The sequence below is a fragment of the Tympanuchus pallidicinctus genome, unplaced genomic scaffold (genome assembly GCF_026119805.1).
Source record: "Tympanuchus pallidicinctus isolate F22 unplaced genomic scaffold, pur_lepc_1.0 scaffold21, whole genome shotgun sequence".
Classification (NCBI taxonomy): domain Eukaryota; kingdom Metazoa; phylum Chordata; class Aves; order Galliformes; family Phasianidae; genus Tympanuchus; species Tympanuchus pallidicinctus.
Window position 1 is genome coordinate 2,052,670 of NW_026294733.1, and position 17,249 is coordinate 2,069,918.

General features: G+C 41.7%; 1 protein-coding gene across 6 annotated transcripts in view; it reads left to right on the forward strand.

The window, feature by feature from the left end:
* Positions 1-17,249, forward strand: part of SGCD (sarcoglycan delta) — a 314,278-nt gene that overhangs the window by 254,808 nt on the left and 42,221 nt on the right. For all 6 annotated transcript variants that reach the window (XM_052684682.1, XM_052684677.1, XM_052684680.1 and 3 more), the window contains 2 exons: positions 3,040-3,127; positions 5,411-5,530. In XM_052684682.1, the coding sequence (XP_052540642.1) occupies positions 3,040-3,127; positions 5,411-5,530 (208 nt within the window). The remainder of the gene's footprint in view (positions 1-3,039; positions 3,128-5,410; positions 5,531-17,249) is intronic.

Consider the following 17,249-nt stretch of genomic DNA (forward strand, 5'->3'; position numbering starts at 1 on the left):
CTGGGGGCCATGGGGTAGTGAGCATGGTGGTGCTGGGTTGACAGTTGGACTAGATGGGCTCAGCAGTCTTTTCCCACCTTCAGGGTTTTATGATTCTACGATGCCTTATTGATCTATATTTTCATTTGCTGAAGTGCACCAGAATGCTTAACTTCATGTCACAATAACATGAAATGCTAAGAGAATTGAAAGATTTCCCTTTTCAGTTATGATTTCTAGCCACTTTAAGACTGAATTAATGCTTTAGTCTATTAATTTCTATGTGTGTGATTGAAGGAAGCTGGCATCGTTGCTAAACTTGCAATGGGAAAATTTTCAAGAGTTCAGTATGTAAAATATGTTGTTACCTTTGTAAACAGAAGATGATGGACACTAAATCTCCAGAATTTTCAGCAAAAGGAAATGTTTTTTGTTTTTCTTTTTCATCTATTTTCATTTCTTAATGGAAGAAGAATTATGGAAATGAGAGCAGGCATTGCATTAAATACTTGAAATGGTCCTTCTCTGCAGACCAATAAAAATATAACTCTTCCAGTAGAGAAATTCCATTTTTTCAAAAGCTGCATGAATCTGAAGCAGTGAATGAGATGACTGTGCTGGGATGAACATTTCAGGTTCTGGTTATGTATTTTAAGTCTTCATTAGATGGATACCAGCTCTTAGCTCATCTTGTAAGCCTTCTTTGGGGCAGCCTTTTTTCTGCTACGCTTGGCTTGTATAGTAGTGCTTCTGTAGTGAATCTCTTGTTATGCAGATCAGTAGCAGAGTTTTAAAGTTAACCAGTCCTGGGGTTTGAATGATTTTTTCTACCTTAATTTGGCCTAGGAGGATTCCTGGCCTTTTCAAAACACTTCATCTACTTGCTTAACTCCATAAAAAAGTCAAATGGTGCAAGTCAAAAACGTGACCTTTCTGTGCTACAGAAGTGTTCATAGTGATTACAGTCCCATCTGTGACTCCAGATTATGTATGTTGTAGCTATTTGTCTTTAAAATATCTTTCATCTATACATGCAAAATGAAAACGTAGTGGTAAACTGCTGTTTCTAGTGGTGTTCAAATTAGGTTCAGTGGTCAGGGCTGCAGAGAATTAATGTCAGAGGAAGCGGGTCTTCAAGTGAAGCCATCTTTTTTACTCTGCCATTAACCATATAATAGTCATCAACATTAATTCCCAGGTGCTTGGTTAGAAGAACCCATAGTGAATTAAAAAAAGAGCAAAATCTTTAGCAATCATTGCTAGCTGTATTTGTCCCTGCTCATTGCAGGGGAGTTGAACCAGATGATCTTGATGAAATTGTCATGAATATTTGTGCACGTGTAGCATTCGTTGGGGTGAGTTTTATAGTTTTATTTTCACTGCTGCAGGGAACTCTTTGCCTCTGCAGAGCAACTGAAGCTCTGGTGCATGATTCCAAAGAGTTCATCCCTGTGCTCCTATTAAGCTTTATATGCAAACAGCCTAATTCTTTTGCCGTGATCCAGAAAACATCTATACAAATATTAATTATATTCCTTATAAATTTGAGAACATGCCTGACCTACATACCCTGTCCTGAATGTTCATTCCTAATGGAAAGATTCTGAAACATTGGGAAGAAAGTGCAGTGTAAGAAGTGCACAGGCACAGAATTTTCATTTCCTTGCTGTTTTTCTTGCTGCTGCACCCCCTCTACTAATCCTCTGGCTTAGCTGATTAATGAGTTTATTCAGCTGCCTGCTTTAGACATTACCAAGAATTGCTGGCAGTGAATTTCTACCTCACACATTAGACTTGTGGCTGATTTAGGTTGGACTCACCCCATGTTAGTGCCCTAGGTGGCTAATAGCCCTTGAAAATCCAGCCATGAGGACTGGGGCTGCCTGGAGGAAACACAGATTCCCAGGTGTCTTGGATGTGTTTGCACACAGAAGGAGCCAGATGGTTTTCACTGTGGGTTTCCTCTGGCTTCGTTCTGTGGGAGAAATACCTGAGTCAGATGGTGCCAGGTAGCTGCATGACTCCAGTGTGTTAACAGCTGCTCTAGATCCTTTCCCAGAGGTGCATTTAAAGCATAAATGTGAAAAATAGGCAGAAATTGGTGCGGTCAAGTGAGGAGTCGAGGGATAGGCTTCATGTCTTGTTGCATTTAGTGGGTTCGGAGGGGATGAGTTGATGGTTGATTTGATGATCTTAGATCTCTTCCAGCCTTAATGTTTCTATGATTCTATCTCCAGACCTGACGGGATGGGTCTGGTCTGAAGCATCCCAGTCTCCATGGTTGTGGTTCTGGATGCTGGATGGCTCATAAATGCTCTGGGACCAAAAGCACTTAGTGCATGTTAGCAAGGTTTTCTCATTCACAGCTCCCTGGGCACAAAAACACATGTCCATACATGTACATAGTGTTGGAGTCATCTGAGGCTATGTGCAGGATTGCAGGTTTGACTCTGAAATGCACTGCTGTAACCAGCCTCCCAAAATACCACAAACTTCAGGTCAGATCTAGCATCATCTGCACATGTTAAGATAGAAAGCTGGGTGGCACATACTGGCAATAAAGCTGACTATTCCTAAAACATGGGTAGTCTTTGGGATGTTTTCTGAGCCAAACAGAGGTGTGGGCTGTGGCTTTATCTTGGACAATAAACATGGCGAAGCAGGGAGATTTGGTGCTTAGGGACATGAATTAGTGAGCAGTATTGGTGGGTAGACAGTTGGACTAGAGGATCTTAGAGATCTTTTACGACCTTAATGATTCCATGATTTCATGATCAGGAACTAACACAAATATAAGGAGTCTCAGAAAACTCCCCTTGCACCAGTATGCTTGTGTGCAGTGTGGAAAACAGTGGGAAAGGAAATTTGCCTGTCTCTGGTCACCTTTGGCTGCCACATTAAGTTAAACTCATTTCTATTCTGAGTTACATCAGTACTGTGCAATGATGAGACAGGCACAGATCAACATAAGGGCAAAAGCAGCTGAACCTGCACCTCACCTCGTCCCTAGCCATGCAGCTGTCCCCATCTCACATACTTGCTCTTGTGGTCTCGTTCCAGGGCAACCCACTATACTTCCAGTCTGCCAGAAATGTTACAGTGAACATCCTCAATGAGAAGACAAAAGTCCTCACTCGCCTAGTAACAGGTAAGGAGGGGGAAAGGCTGCATGGAGTTGTTACAGAGAGATGAAAGCAGGTGTGTTGTGGGATGCTGCACTGGCTTCACACAGCTCGCCAGAGGGGAGCCCAGGTGTCTTAGTTAAGAACAAATGGAAACTTTGCTCTGCTTTGTAGAAACAAAGGTAGAGACATGAAAGCAGTGCTGGAGACAGGCAGCTGGCTGGTGCTGTCTGATAACGAAGCAGACCATCGTTTTCATTTGAAAGCCAATCCAGAGACAGAAAGGTTAGCTGTACAACTCTGGGGTCAAGAAGAACATATGCAGGCTGACATCTCTGTCCTGGCAGGCACAGGATTTTCCTGAGACTCTTTTAGCTTACCTAAGATCTTGGGAACGCTGCTGATTGACTGTGGCTGGTTTTGAACCCTGGGCAATTTATTGCTTTTTATGCCTCTTTCAGATGAAGAACACTGATTCTCCCAAACATTAGTGTGTTTGATGGATAAATGGGTGTTTCATAAGTCCCCAGTGCACAGCAGCCTTTGAATAGATGCATGTGTAGTTTGGGTTAAAAGAGTTTGAAATACTAATATGTATATATGATATAAGATAGACATTTATTTATTGAGATTTATCTAGGGACTGGGAGAAGTATTGCTGCATGGCAGAGCCAGTAATCCATAAACATGCTGTTTCTGCATGAGGCTGAGTTGTTTGGTTTGCTTAAATAACAGTTTGGCTTCTAGTCACAGTATTAAATAATTAAATATGCCACTTCAGAAAGCAGTGGTTTATGTGTCATGCATGAAAACTGCCTGGAGGAAGGGAATAAATTCAACCCCAAACTCACAGATTCTCACGTTCAGAACTTGTTTAGTTTGTTGGTTCTGCATATACTTACAAGAGGGAATGTGGTTCCCCTAAGCACCTCCTTTTCAGGAGAATTTGGAAGGACGCAGTCAGTGTGATGTCCCTGTTGTGATGTCCTGCACTGAGAGCACTTCTACACTTGGAACAGCTTTGGTTCACAAGTGGAGGGAAAATGTGGTCCCACATAGCATGTGCTGCATTGATGAATATGGAGGCAGTTAATTAGTGAGATATAAATCAAATTTAAAACTCAAAAGTATTTTATTTTCTCAGGATGGCTGCAGGTTCTTCAAGTGTTTCTGCAGACTCGGATATACAAGGGTCTCCCTTTTCTGTAGTCCAGACGCTGCATATGAGTCTGTGTGCTGTGATGCTAACATAGGCAAACACTGGGTACAGGTGAGGGTTAGAAACTGCCTTTAAGAAAGTACTCACTTTGGGGAAATGAGACTCATCAGGAAGGTGGCAGGACTAAAGCTAAGTGCTGTCACTTTCTTGCATAGTAGCACGTTGCAGGGAGGCTGGGATCTGTTCTGGGCTGTGTGCAGCCGTAAGATGGCAATTTGTGTGAAGCTTAGCTGAGGTCAGGTAACAGAGGGTCTGCTCTTTGTAGTGTTTGAGCTACAGATCTGCACAGAATTGCTGTTTGGGCAGCTGATGTTTATCAGGTTCCACAACAGCACACTTTGCCTAGAGGCTCTCAGCACTGCACCTTGCAGCAGCCTGCAGGAGAAGCAGTGAAATTAAAATAAGAGCTCAGAGGGAAAGTTTTGCTCGTCTAAAAACTTTCTGAGATGTGGGAGACCATGCTGTTCGTTCAGCCTACACATGGCTCAGTTCCATTCCCTTCGTGGCTCATTCTTCTGCAGGGCCAGGAGGGCAATGGTGCCAGGGTTGATCACACTGGGAGGGTGGGACCAAGCTTAAACTGCAGCTTTAAAGCAAAGCACTCTTATAGTTTTGCTTCTGGCTGTTGTTTCGTGTTTTGTGTTATGCTTGGTTTTTTTCATTGGACTATGCATGACAGCAGTATCATATTTAACAGGCATGAAAGCAAGAATCTGTTACAGTGCAGCACCGATCCAAGAGAGGTGAACCACTGCTCTCCAAGTATAGCTGGGTGCAATCACTGTTATTTGTGTTTCTGTCTTCTGGTAGAAATTTCCCAGCCATGCCAAGCTTAATGGCAATTTATGGCATACATAAGCATTAAACAACATCATAAGTAGAAACAGTTGAAGGTTATTTGGGTACCCTTTCCTATGGAGTGGCCACCCTCTATAAAGCACAGGCATTGCTTCTTGTTGTATCGGATGCAGGTTGTGTCTGCAGAGCTATTAGAGTCATCTCAGCAAATGGGGTTATTAAATGTATGGAGACTGCTACTTGGTTTTCTTCCACTTTCACTCAAAGCTTATACTAAGTCTCTTCTCTCTAGGTCCCCAAGCAGTGGAAGCACACAGCCAAAAATTTGAGGTGAAAACCCTCTCTGGAAAATTGCTGTTTTCTGCAGATGACAACGAAGTGGTAGTTGGAGCAGAGAGATTGAGAGTTTTAGGTAAGAGATTACTCACTAAATCACTTTTTTAATATATACCTCTTCAAATTTTGGAATCGTTTTGCCTGACTTTCCTTCATGTTTGTGGAAGGCTTCTATTGGATACAAGCTGTTCACTGTCTTTATTGCTTTGAATCTTTCCCAGACACATTAGGGCCAGGAGTTTCTATCTGAGGAGTTTCTTAACTTGCACAGCATATAGACCAGCTTTGGAAAGTAGATGACTTTATCTCTTGGGCCTGGGACAGTGTGGGTTCACTGTACCAATGCTTCCATGGCTGCAACCAGTATCTCTGTGAAGAGGGAATGTTTTGTATTTTTAATCTCCCGCTCATCAGCAGCTTCTCCTTCATCCTAAAGCAAACAGTAAGGAGGAGACCTGTGGCAGAAAAGTCAATATGAGTTAAGATCCTGTATGCATTGTATACATTATCTGAATACTTTGCTGCCCTCCATATTGCTTAAGCTTTTCTTACCCAGATGTAAGACCATGTTGGTTGTTCATCTCTGAGCCACCTCCAGCTATGCTCAGGGATATGCTTAAATGTCTCCTGCATGGGAGGAGAAACCTGTGTTATCAGTGCTACAGCCTCCTTACTTCTCTAGTAAGTTCCTGAAAACAGAAGGATCAATGAAGGAGATTAGAATGATATATAGTATTTTTAATTATTGTTATTTACTCCGTATTAGATGGTGTATTGTTAGTTAATCAGAGAATCACTTGAGTTGGGATGGCCCTTTGAGGTTCATCTAGTCCAATTCCCCTGTACTGAACCCTATGTATACAGAAAGGAGCTTAAAATGAGGGCTGCAGAGTCTGGGTATCATGAATAAAATGTCATATCCAACCCTTATTTTTTCACTGGTTGGTGTTGTGCTGTTCCAGATGGTTTCCTGTTTCTAGAAAGGGCAGCTGTAGCCCTTTCAAATTCCAAGTCACTGTTGGTACACAGTGGGCCGGTTTAGCCATTAGTTATACCTGAGTTAGCTGAGCTTCATGGGATAAAGGTTGAAAAAATTTGCAGCATCTTTTTCAGTAGAAAACTTTGAAAAAGATCATTCCAAATTTATGTGGTGTTGTTTCAGAGCTGGGGAGTGTTTGTCACAGTGCACGTGTACCAAAAATCCCCTTCACACGGCGCCCTTCTGAACTCCCAAATCATGCAGTCTTTGTGCAGGGCAGATGAATTCAGAGCAATGATCTGAAACGAGAAAGACTTATGTCATTGGTTCTTTGAAAAAATGCAAAACTTTTGTTTACAAGTCACAAGTACTCCTTTCCAGATTACGTACCTGTAAAAACATTGCTTTTATTTGCTTTCTGCTCTGGAGAAAGCAGCAATTATTTTTGATAGTTATTTTGAGTTCCTGCCTTGTTTTAGTCTCCAGAATAAACAGCATCAGAAGTATTACTAACCGCTGTAGTGCACTTTCATTTTTATTATTTTCAACTGTGTTTCTCAGGGTTTATTTGGCATTGCAGAGCAATCAGAAAAGAAAAGGTAGAATGCTATCACAGATGATGTTACACAGCAAATATTTCAACGACCTTGAGCTGAAATGCTTTCAGAGTTCATGCTTGGCTTTGTTTTTCTCCAGTTTTGCTTCCCCAATCTAATTATATCTCCAAAAGTGGTTGCCATGGCTGTTTGCCATGCTGGGAAGTGTTATACCATATGTTCATATTTCTTCCAGTGCTTTTGTCTGTACTTGAGGCTAGTCCAACTTGTAGTACACAGACAAATTCCTTAGATCATTTCTCTGGTGTTTGGGATCTCAGGTGCTGCTGGTACGTGTCTGCTGACACCTATCTACACTATGTAAATAATCTCAACTTGTTCTTGTTATGGCTGAACACGTACTTGTTACAGAGGGAAGCGTGTGTCTGCAATCTGGCATGAAAGTCATCTTGCAGAGGTTAGAGCATCAGTTATTGGACCTGTGGCTAGCTTTTAATCTTGTTAACAATAATTACTGTTTTCTTTGTGTGCTCTTCAAAGTGGATTCTGAAAGTTTGTTCTACAAAGTAATGCTGAAGCTTGACATAACAGAAGAGGAGCTTTGTTTTTTTGAAATGGACTCTGCACTGAGTAGCTAAAGGGTTTTTCATCATTAACAAGGCATCGAAAAAGGGAGGAATATACAGCATTTAGATAACAAGCAGATACGAGTAGGACATATGTTGCATTTGATGAGGCTTCAAAAATTGCACAGTGTGGATGCAAATAACCAAATGAAAGTGCCTTTTATTTCTGGTTGGGTTTTGTTGTTGTTTGTTGTTGTTGTTTGTTTTTTTGGGGGAAGGGGCAGGCAGGAAGGTGTTATTTCTGATTTTTAACCACTAAACGATACAGAAAGAGCTGATTCTCTTTGTGTGCATGATGCAGGTGGAACTACTTCAGTGATTGTATTTGGTTTAGTGGATCCCTTCAAATTTGCCATCATAGGTGAGACTGGAAGATAATGGGAACTTCTGTTTGAGGACAGGGACATCTCTGAGCCCTACCGCTGTGGTCAGCTCTTATGACATCTACATGAGCTCTTCCAGAACCAGCACAAGGTCCCATTGCTCTGCTCAAAGCCCAGCAGCTGCCTTGGCCCAGCTGACTCAGAAGGAGCTCATGATTGCCCGTAAAAAGTCATGTGGAAACTGAATCTTCTGCCAAATCTGGCCTGCCCTTTTTCTTCTAAGCTCATCTGTGGGTTCATGCGATTGCCCAGCCGTCACCTCCACTCTTGTCAGGGGAGAGGATGGCAACACATGATCACTTCTAGCACCACCTGCTTTTACAGTCCTCCATCCAGCAGAATTTGAGCACGTCACCATTTTTAAATGATACTACAATAGAACTCAGAGCATTCCTCATCTCTCTGAACCACAACTCTTTGTTTGCTTTTGCAGCGTTGAGATCTTGAAGGCAGAATCTGCTGCCACTCTTCCCCTGGGATAGCCCTGGTGGTGCCTGCTTTGGCAAGGAACAAGTAGACACAAACTCATGCCTTAGTCAGTATCCCCTGTGGGCTCATAAACCCATATGGTCTGCACTGTGGGAGATGAATGAGCTGCTTCTAATTGAATTTCTCTGTGGTTTGTCATACAGCGGTTCCCTTTCCCGCCTCCTCCCCCCATAAGAATTGAAACATGTTCAGATGGATTGAAAAATGGTTCAGAAATACTTCTTTAACCAAAGAGCATTAAAATTAACTTTAATATTTATTAATTACTAATTTTATTTAATAAGCATGTTGAATATTACTGCATTTATAAACAAAGGGCAATCATAAAGCATTATTCTGACTGTTAATTAGCTCTATTTATTCTCCAGATTAGTTTTTAAATATGCCCTCTAGATGCCACTTGATACTAATTAACAGGGTTACATTATTATCTCTATACAAAAGCATTTTTAATTAAATCTAAAGCAATTTAAATTAGCACGAGTTTTTACAGAAATTAAAATCTGGTCAGATGCTTAATTTAGCCTTATGAGACAACATCTGATGGCATGCCAGTGTTGGTTCTCCCAAGGGCCATGACATCTTTTTTGGAGATTATTTCTTGAAGTTTGTTTTCAGGGAAACTTGCCAGTATACTCTGCTGTTTAATATTTATGATGGATTTATAAACCTTTTTTTTTCTTTTTTTTCTTTTTGGCTAAGCTTCGTAGGGAATCCACATGCATTGCAATGAGCTGAGCTAAAAACAGCAAAGATGCGTTCCTGCAGGCTGCCTTATTCACATCAACCACACTTTTTAACCATTCTTAAGATGATCTTTCTTCCTTGTGATAAGGGTAGGAACAATCACAAAACCACAAGATCCCTTACCTCCAACAGATGAAGGCAAGGATTGCTCCCCGAATGATTCCCACACTGGGTGCTTGGTAAATGTGATTCTCACTAAATTTTTTCTTGTAAAATCATGCAGTAATAACAGTTTGGTTATGTGGAAAACCCCAACTTGAGGAGGGTACTTTTTGTCCCCCAGTGTAAGGACTGCAGGAGCTCCTCCACAAATATGTGACCCACTTGCCCCACACATTGCAGCCCTCTCCAGTACCATGTCTGGCTACAAGGCGCCTTTGATCTTGGAACCATAGAGCTTGCCAACACCTTTCATGCCCTCCCTTCAAGTAACCAACCAGTAGCTGCACCTTTTATTCATAAGCACTGAGTTTTAGTACTCATGGAAGGATTTTTTTAAAAAGCATTTGCAGCACTTTTGCTTTAAATGGGAGAAAAAACAGCACTTAATATGAGTGTGGTGAACTGATTTGTCTGTGCAAACTTGCCCAGCTGTCTCAAAAGCTTCACGTACACAAACATCTATAGAAAGCCTTGAATTAGCTTGAAGGGAGGAAAAGAGGAATCCTGCAGAACTGCTGTTGGAAGACCAGCCTGGTTAGAGAACTCTGTTCACATTTGCTCAATATTACAATTTTTGTAGCTTTGTGGTATATTCTTTCCAGCTAATGTTTGCTGCAATATTTACAGCAGAGTAACTCTAATGAGTTCAAGAGTAGTTCATGAAAATCATGAAAAAAGTATTTCATGAAAATAATCTGCAAAGCCATTTGACTGGTTCCAGTCATTTTAGAGTGTGGTGTAAGCTAGAAATATAACAACTCACCACCCATTTTTGCTTCCTGCACCCTTCTTCCAAAGCGATTATTTATGGGTCAGAACATGCACAGTGCCCTTTACAGCAGCCATTATGATTACAAAATGGTATTTTGCTGATTTGTTTATGGCAGACTGAGTAACTGTTGTAGCCAAGTGTTGAAATCTGAACAGAGCCAAAGAGGAAATAGAGCTTTCTGGCCTCACCAGTGTGTCTGCTGCAACTCCGTGCCTGGAGATAGATGGCAAGCTTCAATCTTTGTGTCTAGATCTTCTACATTTTCCCGAAAAAAGGTATCCTTTCTATAGGTCTGTAGGTAGTTTCTTCAAGGGAGAAATGTTGCTACAATACTCATTTCTAGCAAATATTAGTATTTTTTACCGCGATCTTTTTCCTGTGCAAAAGCAGCTGAAAAGTTGCATCTTGCAGCTGACTCCATGAGGGCTCGGTGCAGCCAAAGCAAGGCTGTGGCTCCGTGCTGTGCTTTTGGAAGCAAACACTGAACCATCAGCACTGTGTCAGATGCCTTTCCCAGTTCCTCCAGTTGCAAATGAGTTCCCGCTCGCTCAGGCTGCTTCAGAGACACCTGGATGTAGCAGTTGCTCCAAGCTCCCTTCTGTGCTCCTGGCAAGAGAAACAAGCGTGCCATGACCATGTTAGCTGTGCTGCTCGCAAGGCTTGGACAGGCATTTGACCTTTTGCTGAAGATGCTTGAACTTCTTCAGGAAGCAGTTGTGAACATTGGCTGTTCACTCTCTATAGGTAATTAAGCAGTAGTACTAATACAGTCCTGGAGCAATTGCCAAGCTGTCATGTAGTCATTGGTCCTGCAGAAAAGGAACAGAGAATAGAATGAGAAAACTGGGGAAAGGTGCTGACAAATGCAGATGAAAGATTTGAGCATTGGCACCGGCAGGGCTGGAAGCAGCCTCCACTGTCTGCAGCCTTCATTCATGGCACTGGAGTCTCATCCCATCTCGTTGCATATCTGTGGTACTGGAAGAAAAATCGTGTTTAGCAAACGTGAGCAGCAGGGGAAAAAATGTTTCCTGTCAGCAATTAAAGCCACAAGAATTTATTTTTTTTTTTTGTCTCAGTTAGGAATTGTGCTATTGCCATATCAAACTAACAGGCATGAAAAAGCGATTTAATGTGTAATCAGCAGTAACAGAGTAACAATTCAGAAATCATACATTAAAAAAAAAAAGTGGATGTGGTTGAACTGGATTGCTTTTTCCCCAGAGAGTTTGGGGTAGAAAAAAAGTCTCCTATCATATTAGGCAAGAAATTAGAATGACCAGAGCTTGAACAGGAGTGCTGGTCTTGACTGAATGCTTTCTGATCGCTGTGCTGCCTTCAGGGCAATAGGTCTATTTAGACACTGTTGTCTATTCCTTTCAACAGTGAATTCAAATAACATTGCCCTTCTTTTTCAAAACCCACTTATCCAGATTGTAGACTTGTCTTTTGTTGGTGAGAACAATGTGTGTCAGGAGGAAGAAATAGCAATACGTTTTTTTTTTCTGTTTGCTTTTGCTTCAAAGTACATTCCAGGCAAAAAGGATAGCATTTATGTAAAGTGTATAGGCTTTCAGTCCAGGCTGAAACGTGCTTTCAGATTGCGTTTCCTTAATCCTGTTTAAGGAAGAAGAAGAATCATCCACCATCAGATTAATATTGATTAAATGTCACAGGGATTATGAAAGAAACATACTGTACGCTCACCAAACACCAAAATCAAATTTAAAAGTGTGGCAGATTTATGTTTTATTTCCTGAGTGCCTTCTCCAGCCTTCACAACCTGATCTGTCTGAAGCCAAAAGAACATTCTCCTTGATAAATTTCCACTGGGTATTCCCACTTCAGGTGCTCTCCTGAATTTCTTTGCAAATTTACACAAGAATGCCAAGAACAGCTTCAAAGGAGCTCAGTGATGACTTTGCTGTTGTTGACCTGCAGAAAAAGTATTGAACGACCACAAAACTAGATGAGATGGAAATATCCAGAGGTCAGCAGAGGTTGTAGCAACTTTTTCTTCGTATGTCTTTTCTCAGTTTGGATACAAGCCCTCCTGTTCTTTTCTGTTATTGTTTATGTTTGTCAGGGACTCAACCACTGAAGCTAGGTTGCAAGTTCAGCATGTGTCTACAGTCACACACATCAGTAAAGACCTGTGTGCTCATTTGAGATCTTGCAGCTCATCCTATTGCTTGCACGTTGCCTAGCTTAAAAGCGGGATCCATGTATTTGTCAGCATTATGAGTCAGAGAACTGCTTCTCCTCCATCCCATGAAGCTGTTGGTGTTGGAGGCACAAGAAGTTCCCTTCTGGCCTGACCCAATGCTTAAGGTTGACTCATTCCCCATGTGTGTATCTGGTGCCAAGTCCAAATCCCAAAGTCCTGGGATATTCTTAGTTACAGATAGTGAAAGAGAGAAAATATATTTGCTATCAGATTCTAAATAATTTATGTTGCATCTTTATTAAAAACACCTCTGTTGATAGTGTACACCACTCATTACACAGATTGTCCTTGAACTACCCCTCAACACTTTGGCACAAAGGTATGCAGACAGACCATTGCAGTCAACCATTTTTATCCAATAGCAGAAAGAAATACGAACGAAACTTTATGGCTTTTGTTAAGAGTAGTGGGTTAACCTAGCCGTGCTATTATTGTTGGGCCCTGAAATAGACCTCATTGATTCCAGATTTGATGGGATTCAAGGGGAGCAACAGCAATTACTATGTTCATCCATTTAAAAACGTAAATTAGAGATGAATAAGGCTTTTAAAGCTAGGAATTAAAAGAAGTGGGCGCAAATCATTTCTGCCTGTATTGGATTGGATTTACTTCCTGGATGCATGTTTGCCCAGACACCTTTCTGAGACTGTCACATATTACCCCAATGAGATCTGCAGAGTACAGAGCCTCATCAGATGAGTATTTTCATGTACAAATTGCTGAATGTGTCCTGATCAATAACTGTGGAAATAGAAGTAGTTTCTGGTGATCATCAGCACACAATACATTGTCTATTGACCTTAGCTAGAAAAAAAAAAATCAAAGCAAATCCTTTTCCTTCTCCCCTCATTTGCACAGTGCTATGTTAAGGCAGTGTTCTAAGGAGAAGATACACTTAAGCCAACCTAATCACCGAGTCTGGCACATGGCTCTGAGCTCCCAATTTCATTATAAAGCAGTGGTATACAACTCTAAAAATGTACTGTGGATGTGGCATTATTATTTAAAGAATGCACAAACTGGGAAAATAATCTGTTGTGTAGAAAAAGTAAAAATAGGAAAGTGGGGAATAACTCACCAAGTACATTTCCACTTGAGTAGAAACCTGATTTTTCTCCCTGTGTTCTGTTCACCCCAAGTGCTGTTCAGCTGATTGCCACCTACCCTTGACAGCAGGAGCATCAATCACTAGTCCAAAAATACCTGTTGTTGCGCTGTGTCTGAGCTCTTCTCCCTATTGCAGCTGAGAGCAGTGGAAGTCTAGAGCAACAGTTTTGTGCAGAGGGAGCAGTATGTGATCAGGATCTCGTCACAGGGACTGGAGCCCAGTTGTATCTCAGGGGAGCAGGATGGGCCCTTGCCTTTGCACTAGGGATGGTGCCAGGACAGAGTCATGCAGCTCAGATGATTTTGCAGGGCACTGGAAAAACAAGAAGCAGTTAGGAAAGCTGAACTGTTGATTCCCTCTTTCGTCTTGCTGGATATGTTGCTGGTTAAGAAAGTTGCATGTTCCAGTTGAGATTTTGCATCTTTCTTGGGGCCTCTGAAATCCCTCTCTCTCCTACGGAGTTACTGGCATCCAGCCATTGCCGAGGTCACACTACAGAGCCTCTGCCTTCCTTGGTGGTGTGTTTGTAATCTGCCAGTCTTTTGTCACAAAGCTCAGGAGATTGATTGGCCAATTCCAAATAGGGGATGAAGAGAGCTAACATTTCAAAGACCCTCTTCAACAGGAGACTGGCAGACCAGCATAGAGATACTGAACACGATGCTTCTGCTTTGTTTCAATCTAAAACTTGATAAAAAACACAGTCTGATTTCATGTATTTTGGATTCATATTATAAAGCAAGGTGATTGCCAAAAGTGCATAGAGCAAGGGAAAGAGAGGCAAGAGGAGATCAAGAAGGTGGTTGTAGCTCCAGCAACTCACTTGCAAACTGCAACCAGGCTTATGTCCTGGATGTGGTAGTTGGCTTCTAAGATACCTGAAGTACCAAAGAAATTGCAAGGTCTTATTTGGCAGACCTGTTCTCCTGTGCTCCTTGTTTCAATTCTAATAGAGAAAAAAAGGAAGGAAGGAAGGGAGCAAGGGAGGGAGGGAGGGAAGCAAAAATAATCACTGAGATTGAATACTGAATGTTTCCTTGCTTAAGGTTCTTGCTTTTTGCTCTCACATGAAGTTCCCCCTCAGTTTAAGTATGAGGGAGGGTGGGAGGGGAAAGCATTCACTGAGTGAATCTTCATGGTGATTCAGAACATTTTAGGTAGATGCTGTCATATGCTTCGTAAGTTCCTGACTGATTGTGTGGAATTAAGTTATTGGGCAGAGAACCAGTTAATGGAAACACATTGATGAAATCATTTTTGAGGGACATTAAATGGAACTTAAAATAAAGCTGAAATGGCTGTATGGATTTTTCAGTCAAACTGTTTATGAACATTTATTGGTGGTAAATTAGAGAGTGTCAGAAGAGGGAATCAAGTAGGTATGGCTTTTAATAGGAGTCACTCTGATATAATACTGTGAGAAGGAATAGTTTATTGCCTAGGGATGTATGATACAGTATGTTTAAGTACAAATTATATGATTGTTTTCTTCTAAATGTCTTTGGCTGTTTGCAGGTGAGCTGCCCTTAGCAGCAGCAAGTCTCGGAAGGCAAAAAATATTTTCAATACTTGGCAATGAAATGGAAATTTTATACTATGCATTTTTCATGTTGGATAGCAAATGTTTTAATAAAGGATAATTCAGGAAGCAGAAGCTGTGTTACACAATAGTAAATTTAATTTACTTTTGTTTTATGTTTTGCAAAAGGAGAAGACGGATAGAGTATCTTTGCTTGAGAAGGGAGATTGCAGCAGCTAAGTCTTCCATTGTTGGAGCTGTGCATTAGTACTGTTTGCCAAAACCCAGCATTCCTAGGGTAGGTAGTAATGAAAATAAGCCTGTGGGAATGCAGGATGGCAAAGCACCTTCTGGTCTTGCAAATCCTGTTTCCCACACCTTGCAGTCATGAGTTTGTCGAGTCTGTTAGGTTGTCTGTCCCATCCACTGTAAGAGAAAAGTTGTTCCTGTTTTCACTCCTCTGCTGCTCCCTCCCCCCCCCCCCCCCAAAAAAAAGAAAAAAAAAAGAAAAGAAAGAAAACTGTTTTTTTCTTCCTTAATGTATTTGGAAACAGTTTACTGCTATTTGCTCACATGCCAACTTTGGCCTATAGCCAGTAGTTCTTCTTCCTTTATGTTATTTATCCTCCTAATGTGTTTATACACAGCATTCATATCCTTCCTTCACCATCGTGCTGCTATACTAAAAAACCTAGTCCTTCTAGCCTTCTTTTGTAGGGCAGGCTTCTTCAGTTCCTGCAATCAGACAGTGTTTTCTGTCTGCACATGATCCTCGAGTGAGGATGAGCTGGAGGCTACATTAAATTCAATTCAAGGATTCACTGGTTATTCTTAAAATAATGCCAGTCTTTTCTTGTTCCCATGTTTCTGTTAGTCTTGCCTCTTCTCATGCGGTTTAATGACACGCTTGCCTTTCATTTGGCCCTGTCCTACTGCTATGAATCATGAGTACCCCATGGCCTCTTTATGGGACGTTCCCATTCAGGGAGCATCCAGCGTGGAGCAGAAATCCTCATTTCTCTCTAAGCACATGACCTTGGATTCCTATTTTTAAATTGCACCCTCTCCCTTCTACTCCCTAAGGCTACTCATTCATTTCACCATGACAGCCCAGTCCTCTGCAGAGCCAGGACAGCCTAATTCCATGTCAACAGCATATTTCTCTCAAACTTTCCTTCTTTTTGTGCCAAGGCCATTAGTAAAAATTTTAAATGAGGTCACTTCCTCCAGCCTAAAGATTTCACTTTCAACACAGTCCAACACTGATGCTGTCACTGCCTGGCTGGGAACTTCTGTAGTGGTTGAGAGACAGACTTTGGCACAAATGTCCAGTGTAGTTGAATTTTTCCAGATGTTTATCACCGTATGGAGGCACAGGGGGAGGCAGTGACCAAGGCTTTTCATGGAAAATAGAAAAGTGGTGGAATTGGGCACGTTTCCAAATTTATAATATTTCAGATAGCACAAAAAAGAATGGAGAATGGTTATTTACTATTTCTCACAGTCCAGGGCAGGATGAGCATCCAGTGAAATCATCAGGCTGCAAGGTGAAACAAAGGATGGACTTGTCCAGAGCATTTAGTCCAACTGCGGGCCCCCTGGTAGAGAACTGTGGACAGTAAAATCATGATGAGGTTGAAAAACAGAGGTGAGAAATGTTTACCAGTGTCTCTCTGGTGGCTGGATGACAGCCAGCCCTCAGAGACCTTCGGCTGATGACAGCCAGAGCCGAGGGAGGGATGGTGTAACCCTGGCTCCTCAGCATCCCTTGTGGCTGCTGTCCTACACGGTGACAGGGACAGGCAGCCCTGTGGGAGATCTCCTGTGCTTAAGAGGGAATAATAAGAATTGATGCTGTCAAGGCAGGTGGCATTCATTTCTAATTCGTATTGAAGGAGTGAAGCGGAAAGGTTTGGAAGTCTCGTTTCTGTTCCCAGTGATAGGGGACTCTTCCACAGATTTGGGAATGATGAACACAGAAGAAGAGGGTTTAAGGACTGTGTGAAGGGAAAGGAAAACCAGGGGATGGGTGAAAGGAGAGGAAGCCTTTTTCATTTTCAGTCTTCCTGAAATAACTGCATTGGAGTCTCCACTAGCTTAGTTTCCAGAGTTGCTTTCTATGTTCAAAGAGATAATGAAAGACTGGAATATTCCAGGTCATTAGAAGTATGCCAGTTCTCCTCATCCTGCAGGTGTTCTGCTTACTTGCAGATCTCACACTTAGTG